At 42.8% G+C, this 9,131-nt stretch overlaps 1 protein-coding gene across 1 annotated transcript; it reads right to left on the reverse strand.

The window, feature by feature from the left end:
• On the reverse strand, window positions 458-5,982 carry LOC109232617. The gene is made up of 10 exons (XM_019398376.1): window positions 5,465-5,982; window positions 5,194-5,359; window positions 5,073-5,139; window positions 4,709-4,970; window positions 4,596-4,649; window positions 4,225-4,319; window positions 3,300-3,538; window positions 3,124-3,254; window positions 2,476-2,608; window positions 458-721 (listed from the first exon to the last, which is right to left on the reverse strand). Exons 1-10 carry the CDS (start codon window positions 5,980-5,982, stop codon window positions 458-460), a joined length of 1,929 nt encoding a protein of 642 aa, XP_019253921.1.

Genomic DNA, 9,131 nt, shown 5'->3' on the forward strand with positions numbered 1-9,131 from the left:
TGGCACTTTCCCATCTACTATGGGATTTTCAGGAACTCGTAAAGCATGACGCAGCTTAGTGACAGGGAAGGGATGTAGAACCCTTTGAGTATTTTCGGGGAGCGAATGAACATTTCATCCCGAATGAGCCGGGCCACATCAAAATCGTGTTGGGTCATAAAAAAATAAATCGTCGCTGCTCTTGGCCCATTAACATCCGTAGTGTTGCTGGATGGCAGCAAACGGCTATTGATGATTGTTAGCCAACACTTAGCTTCCTAAGTGAGAGATTGGGAGTTCAGGGTAATTCTCTGCTTTATCCATATTGGATCCCGGCCAGCCACACAGATTGTTTCAACAATTAGTTGCCACAGACAGGTGGGCGTTGATAATCTTGGTAATAATTCGTCTCTCCAGTGAATACCGGTAACCTGTACACTCGGCGGATGGCTTCAAGAGACGCATTCACCGGGGTGTTTCATACAGTGACAACCCTATCAACATATTCTGGGCAATTTGCGTAAAATTCCCTGACCATCGGTACATTGCCCTCTTCCAGTTCATTAAAGAAGATGTCCAGCCGACGCCTCCTCAATTCTTCATAGATGCTTGGGCATTCAACTCTCAAGGCATGCCTATCAATGTGTACTTCAGGCAACAGCTTCTTGGATGACTTTGCATTAAACCTATCTTGAGCCGCTTTGGAGACAAACCGAGTGCGCTCAAACTGGTCTAAACTAGCCTAAGCTCGAGCTCTGGATGAACCTCCTGGTCCAGTAGTGGAGGAACCTGTGGCACGTCTTTTCCTTGACTGATGCATTGTACCTGACAAAACAAAGGCTACTATTTGTGAGGGTGCGAGTTGTGTGAACCCTGGGTGGTTACTCAGACTTTACCACCACCATGGTCACATTAGCCATTACAGATCCATTAGGGCAATTTCACAAGCACCTAGTGTCCATGGAACTATGATTTAACACACCTATCCCATGGAAGTATAAACTATCCCCCCAAATCAACCACAATCACTTCACAACTCCACCCTACCACAATTAACTTCACACAACAACACCATGCCCTTCTCTACTACATTATACACATTACCCACTAAAAAGAAGAGAAGAAAACTACAAATCTAACTATAGATACTACAACAGATCAAACATTAAAATTGCAAAAGAGAAGGGGAGAAGAGGAGAGAAGAAAATCATAACATACCTGATTCTTGTAGAGTTGGAGTGTAATGGAGGTTGGGGAGGAGAGAGTCGGAAGTGTGGGGTGGGAGAATTGAGTTTGTGAGAGATGGGAGGAAGAAGAAGGGGCGTGGGGTTAAGGATTTAGAGTAACAAGAGGAGTGGAGGAAGTGGGGGGGGGTAGGTTTTATTTTTAGTGGGTTTAGAAGAGAAAAAGAAAAGAAAATAATAAAAAAAATTTAATTACAACTTACCTAGGCGGCAGAATGGTCGCGATTCACCACGCCCGTGCCGCGGTCCGACCGCGGTCGCGATGAAAGAAGAATGACAACGGTGGCCCAGAAGCAGAATACGTCAAATTTGCCGCGCACGGGCCACGGGCCACGGTCCCACCGCGGTCGCGGTCACGGGCTTCCGAGAAATTTTTTGTTTTTCTCAGTTTTTTACCTTTCCAGAGTTGGTTCTTAACCCCGACTTCTCCTAATATGCACCAATCTTGCCCTATACACTAATAAAAGGGTTAGTTTCATACACATCAAGTACAACATCAAAACAAAAAACAAAATAAAAGAAAAAGAAACAAAAGAAAACATGGGTTGCCTCCCAGCAGCGCCCGATTTAACGTCGCGGCACGACGCTGGCTCATATCATCACTCCTCATTTGTGTATTGGGGCTCCTCCAACGTTATCACCACGTTGTCCCCTTTTTCTTCTGTCATTCCAAGGTAATGTTTCAACCTCTGCTTATTCACTGTGAATTTGTTCGTCCCATCTTCATATTCGATCTACACAGCTCCACTTGGGAACATTTGCACCACTCTGAACGATCCTGACCATCGGGACTTCAACTTACCGGGGACAACCCCAATCTTGAGTTTTACAGCAGCACTAATTCTCCGAGTTTGAAGTTTCGATCTAAGATGTGCTTGTCATGCATCAGTTTCATCCTTTCTTTATATAGTCTAGCACTCTCGAATGCTTGGAATCGGAATTCCTCAAGCTCATGCAACCCATTAACTCTGTTGGTGCCCGTTTTCTCTATGTTTAAGTTCGGCTGCTGCAATGCCCACAGTGCTTTGTGTTCGAGCTCAACTAGAAGGTGTCATGCCTTTCCAAATACCAACTTGTATGGTGACATACCAATTGGAGTTTTGAAGGTTGTGCGGTATTCCCACAATGCATCATCTAGCTTCCTTTCCCAATCAGTTCTTGTTGCATTCACTGTTTTTGAGAGGACACTTTTGATTTCCCTATTGGACACTTCCACCTACCCACTTGTTTGTGGGTGGTATGGTGAGGATACCTTGTGGCGAACTCCATACTTCTCCAACAGGCGTGCAAACGCTCTGTTGCAAAAAAGAGAGCCACCATCACTGATTATGGCTCGGGGGTGCCAAAACGTGTGAAGATGTTTTTCTTGAGAAAACTGGTCACACCTTTCGCATCATTGGTTGGGAGAGCAACTGCTTCGACCCACTTGGAGACATAGTCAATGGAAACCAGTATATACTTGTTACCATATGAGCTGACGAAAGGCCCCATGAAGTCGATCCCCCACATGTCAAACACTTCCACCTCTTGGATTATGGTCATTGACATCTCATGACGACGGGATATGTTGCACGTCCTTTGACATTTATCACAGCCTTTGACCCAAGCATGGGCATCCTTGAACAATGTAGGCCAATACAGGCCTGATTCCAGCACCTTTGTTGTTGTCTGAATTCCTCCAAAGTGTCCACCATATGGCGAAACATGGCAAGCCTGCAAAACAGAGGGTTGATCTTGCTCGGAAATACACCGCCGGATCATGTTATCAACACAGATTTTGAACAATAGGGGTTCATCCCAAAAATACGCACGACAATCACGGAAAAATTTCTTCTTTTGAATTGAGGAGAGATCATGAGGTACAATACCACATGCTAAGTAATTAGCAATATCAGCATACCATGGTGCCTCCTCCATTATCACAGCAAGTAATTGCTCATCCGGGAATGTCTCAATGATATCTTCAACCTCCGTTCTCTTTTCTGCCCATTCCAACCTCGAGAGGTGGTCTGCTACTTGGTTGTCTGTCCCCTTTCAATCACGAATCTCCAGGTCAAATTCTTGTAGCAACAGAACCCAGCGAATCAAGCGGGGCTTTGACTTCTTCTTTGCTATCAAGTACCTAATGGCTGCATGGTCAGTAAAAATAATAACTTTCGAGCCAATAAGGTATGACTTGAATTTGTTGAAAGCAAACACTACTGCGGGCATTTCCTTTTCCGTGACCGTATAGTTCAGTTGTGCACCGCTATGCGTCCTGCTTGCATAGTAAATTGTGTGCATAATTTTCTCCTTGTGCTGCCCCAAAACCGCTCCTATAGCGTAATCACTGGCATCGCACATCAGCTCGAATGGTTGCTCCCAGTTGGGTGCAAAAATGATGGGTGCAGTCACCAATCTCTTCTTCAGCTCCTCAAATGCTAACCTGAAATCATCAAAAAACATAAAGTGCTGGTCTTTTTCAAGCAGCTTACATAAGGGGTTAGCAATTTTTGAAAAATCCTTGTTGAACCGCCTCTAGAATCCGGCGTGCCCATGGAAATTTCTCACTGCTTTTATTAAAGTGGGTGCTGGGAGCTTCTCAATCACATCAACTTTTGCATGGTCTACTTCAATCCCCTTTTTGGACACTCTATGCCCCAACACTATGCCTTCTTGTACCATAAAATAGCACTTCTCCCAGTTCAGCATCAAATTTGTCTCCACACATCATTTGAGCACTCTTTTAAGGTTGTGAAGACAATCTTTGAATGAATCTCCTACCACAGAGAAATCATCCATAAACACCTCCATAATTTCTTCGACCATGTCGGTGAAAATGGCTAACATACACCGCTGGAATGTGGCCGGTGCATTACAAAGTCCAAAGGGCATCCTCCGAAAGGCAAAGATGCCATACGAACATGTGAAGGACATTTTCTCTCTATCTTCCGGGGCTATTGAGATCTGATTGTACCACGAGTATCCGTCTAAAAAACAAAAATAGGATCGCCCAGCTAACCTGCCAATATCTGGTCAATGAAGGGCAAGGGGAAATGGTCCTTTCGGGTAGCTGCATTTAATTTTCTGTATCTATGCAAATCCGCCACCCTGTGACTGTACGAGTCGAGATCAACTTGTTCTTTTCATTTTGTACAACTGTCACTCCACCTTTTTTCGGTACACACTAGACGGGGCTTACCCAATTGCTGTCAGAGATGGGATAGATGATGCTCGCGTCCAGCCACTTGATTACCTCCTTTTACACTACCTCTTTCATATTTGGGTCCAGCCTTCGTTGATGTTCCCTGGAAGGTTTGTTCCCTTCTTCCAGATGAATCTTGTGCATGCAGAAGGCCGGGCTGATACCCTTTATGTTTGCCATGGTCCAACCAATGGCAGTTTTGCATTCCTGCAACACCTGCAGTAATTGTTCTACCTGCACAGCTAGCAAACCAAATGATATAATAACAGGCAAAGTAGAATTGGGACCCAAGAAAGCATACCTGAGGTGGGCTGGAAGCGGTTTCATCTCTAGCTGTGGTGGTTCCTCTATTGATGGTTTTGCAGGTGGTGTAGCCCGCTCTTCTAAATTCAGGGGCTCGAACTCAGGTTCCCTCTTCCAGAATCCTTGGCCTTCAAGTGCCATGAACCACTCTGCCAACCCTTCACCATCTATCTCCTCTAAATTTGTCAAGAAATCTCCCAATGGATCTTTGGCATTCAGGGTCTCATCGTCTTCGTATAGGATCACATCCACAGCTTCCACTAGTGAACAATTTGCATATTCACTGGGTCTCCTCATGGATTGTTGAACATTGAATATTACTTCTTCATCGTTCAACCTCATTTTTAATTCCCCAGTTTCACAATCAATCAATTCACTCCCAGTGGCTAAGAATGGCCTCTCCAGAATGATGGGTATCTCCTCATCTACCTGGCAGTCCAAAATAACAAAGTCTGTAGGGAATACAAACATTCCCACTTGTACCAGCACATCATCAAGAATCCCCGTCGGTCTTTTAACCGTGCGATCAGCTAGTTGTAACAGCATCGATGTCGGTCTAGCTCTTCCAATGCCCAGTTTTGTATATATTGCCAAAGGCATCAAGTTTATGCTAGCTCCTAAGTCACACAATGCTTTTGCAAAAGCATAACTCCCAATAGTGCAAAGAATAGTGAAGCTACCTGGATCAGACATCTTTTGAGCCATGGGTCTTGTCACTACCTCGTTGCATGTCTGTGTTAGAGTTACTATGGACGGGTCCTGAAAGTTAAATTTTCGTGATATCAAGTCCTTCATCATTTTTGTATAGCTTGGCATTTCCCTGGAAGCATCCATCAAAGGGATATTCAATTGAATCTGACGAAGCATCTCCGTGAATTTCTTGTATTGATCTTCTTTCTTTTGTTTTTCCAGTCTGTGAGGGAATGGTGCAGGCATCACTCTTTGTCCATTGCTTGCTGACTGTTCTTTATTGGAATTTTGTGGCACAAGAGGTACCACCTGTTCTGCAACTTGTTCACTTTCTTTAGCCTTACCCTTATCAACATGATCCTGTTCAACCACCACTTCAGTGAGTTCTGCTGATTCATCTATCTCTAATGGATCTAGAGTGGCTGGTGTAGTCTCTCGTCTGGATTGAGCAACTTCTTGCTCCCTGTCTAAGTCTCTCCCATTCCGGAGACTTACTGCCATCAGCTGATTCGGGTTTGGCTCCTTAGGGTTAATGTTTATGTCGGCTGGCAATGTTCCCTGGGGGCGGTTATTTAAGGCCATGGACAGCTACCCCAATTGAGTTTCAATGCCTTTAATTGCTGAGTCATGCACTACCAACTTTTCCTGCATTTTACCATTTGCTCCAATGAGTTGTTGCAGCATACCCCTGATTTCTACCATGTTTCTATCCTGTTGTTGATGAGGTGGCTGATATGTCAACTGTTGTTGGTGCTGCTGTTGATAGCCCTATTGTCTCTGACATGGCACCATTTGGCCTTGGGGCCGCATACCTCCCGGTTGTGGCATGTTCGGTATGTACTACTGGTTGGGTGCTGGTGCCTATTGTTGTCCTCCTTGCCTGTGACCCCCAAAATTGCTGACATAATTCATATCCTCTCTTAACCCTTGGTTGTCACCTTCTCCACTCCATGAACACAAATAAGACTGATTAATGCAAGGTGTACACAGTCCTCTATTTGTTGTGCCAACTATATGTACTTGCTTTGTAACCATCTCATCAATCTTCTTTGTTAGTATATTCATCTGAGTCATGAGTGTGGCTATGTTCTCTGCATGTGAATAATTTGGGTCAAGAGGAACTGAATGCACTATTGGTGATAGGGTCGTACCTCTCGTCATTCACCCTGAATTCTGGCCATCTTGTCAAGAAGGATTTTACACTCTGTGAATGTCTTGCTCGGGAATGCACCCCCAGCTTAAGCATCTACATTAGCTTTTAAAGTGTCTGCTAACCCCATCTAGAATCTCTGGCCGAGCATCTGGTTTGGAATACCATGATGGGGACATTTCACTAGCATCCCTTTGAATCTTTCCCAAGTTTCATGCAAGGTCTCAGTGGGCGTCTGCTTGTACTGCAATATCTCATTAATCTGTCTTGCAGTCTTGTTGGGCGGGTAAAATTTGTTCAGGAACTGGTTGACTAATTCCTCCCAAGTGGTAATAGAATTTATTGGGAGCGAATTTGCAAAGTCTGAGCCTCTCCAGTCACAGAGAACGGGAATAGTAACAGCTTGATGGATTCTGGGGTCACATTTGGCTGCCTTTGGGTCACACAAATTGACAGAAAATTTTTGAGGTGTTGTTGAGGGTCTTCAATGTGTGACCCGGAGAACAATCCTTTATTCTGCAGAAGATGCAGCATGTTGTTAGTAATCAGGAATGTCCCCGCTTGTATTTGGGGCACAGCAATGGCGGTGGCCAGGTTGTCAGCTGTTGGTTGTGCCCAATCATAAAGTGCAGCTTCTAGCACAAAAGGTGCCACCACTGCTTCGTTTGGCACATTGATGTTTTCCTTGTTGTCCATTTCAGTTGCGAGTTGGTGTGTTTGTTGTGATTGTTTGTTCTTCTTGTTGACACAGTTTAATGCCCTGAATGTTTTTTCGGGGTCTGAGAGTCCTTCAAGCAGTTCACCGATCCTCGAAGAATTTCTAGGCATACACCTGAATCACACAAGAGTTCAAACGTGAGAATTTCAAAGAAAAATTATTTAACATCGTAGAAAATTGATCTAAACTAATAATTCTAGCACTACTTCTAAGTTGCAATAAATAACACCGTTAGTTCCCCAGCAACGGCGCCAAAATTTGATCATGCCCAACTATGCCTTATAAAAGACAAAGCGATCATTGCAAATATAATCTGGTTTACAAGTCCGGAGTCGAATCCTCAGGGAACTAACCTATCGATTACAACTCTTAGTGATGTTAGTACAAGCTCAAATAATTTCCGGATGCAAGATTTATCAATAAATATTGGGACTTTTTTAACTAAAGTAAAAGGATATTAAAAACTAACAATATTCCAAATTAAAGATAATTCAATGGCAAAAAGATCTAGGGTATTGATTTACCCAATTGCTAGTTTAATTCTTAACTCTTTTGCTATAATCTCGCCATAATACTATATGAGGACTATGAGCTATGGGTTACCACAATTATCTCTCGATCAACTACGATAATTTACTAGAGAATTCTCTCGAAATACTCTAGCTGATAATTTATGCAACTCTGAATTATCCCACCAAAGTTTCGTTATTTCTAACCCCACATTTAAATTCAAGTAATGAATCTCTTCAATTACCCAAAAGTGGTGTTGTTCAACAACAATCTAACCTAGTATTCTTTCTCAAGCAACACAAGGCAATTAGACACGATTAATCAAGAGCCCATTCAATTAATCACCATACAAAACATAGTTGAACAATCATATAATAAACACGGCTTGGTTATAACAAAACTGAGTCAAAACTTCATCTAACAATTGGTTCCATCAACCCTAGACTAAATATTTAGCTACTCATAGTAAAACAAGATAAAACCATAAAATCATTAATAAATCACAAAATAATGATAACAAGAAGAGGAATGAAAAACTCTAATGGTGTCTTGATCTTCTCACACGTGTTCTTGCCTCCAATTGAGTCTAAAAACAAGCTTAACCTTGACTTGGGCGAGTTTGTTGAGTTTATATAGGGTTAGGATAAGTTTCCCACGCTTTACACTTTAGCCCTCAAACTTTCTTGGGCTTCTCCAGATCGACCGCGGTCGCGGGCCAACCGCGGCACGACCTCGGTTATTTTAAACATTCTGTTTTCTGCTTTTCTTTCACCGCGTTCCAGCTGCGGCCCTACCGCGGTCGGGGTGGCTGTTACCCGGTTTTTTTCTTTGCCTTATCTTGCTCGTTTTCATCCGAGCTCTTCTCAATTGGCCTTCTATCTACATAATTGACCCCAAAACACTCTATATCCTCCTCCTATCTCGGAGTAGTTCCTGCAAAGCATAAAAAACTCAATTAGAGTATTTTGTTATCATTTAGCACTTAAGACATCTATAAAGTATGGTTAACTTCGAGCATGAATAGCATCTACATCGCATAATATAGGCTACTATCAGGTACCTCATTTGTGATTCTTGATACAAATACACGAGGTAGGTTCATATTGTACATGAGGCGGTACCTCATTGTGATTCTTGTTGTTTTCTTCTATCTTGGTTTTGTTAGTTGATTGTCTATATATAATCATTATGGTTCTCTTTAACTGATTTTGTTTATGTTATTTTCGTGCTTACAATTTCAGTCTACTTCATGCTTTTAACTGTTTCGTATCAGTAATTTCTCCGCTTTACATTATTTATCCTTATTATATTTTCATACTATTTATTTATATCCTAGTAGGTGTCTTGACCTGG

Source organism: Nicotiana attenuata, chromosome 9 (genome assembly GCF_001879085.1).
Source record: "Nicotiana attenuata strain UT chromosome 9, NIATTr2, whole genome shotgun sequence".
NCBI lineage: Eukaryota > Viridiplantae > Streptophyta > Magnoliopsida > Solanales > Solanaceae > Nicotiana > Nicotiana attenuata.

Excerpts from the sequence above, each read along its gene's own strand:
- LOC109232617 (XM_019398376.1), bottom strand. The coding sequence starts at position 5,982 with ATGGCCTTAAATAACCGCCCCCAGGGAACATTGCCAGCCGACATAAAC. Across the intron at positions 4,971-5,072 it reads TGGGAGTGAATTGATTGATT|TGGAAGCTGTGGATGTGATC; the intron begins GTGAAACTGGGG and ends ATTGTTCACTAG. Across the intron at positions 4,320-4,595 it reads GGAATGCAAAACTGCCATTG|TCACAGGGTGGCGGATTTGC; the intron begins GTTGGACCATGG and ends CGACTCGTACAG.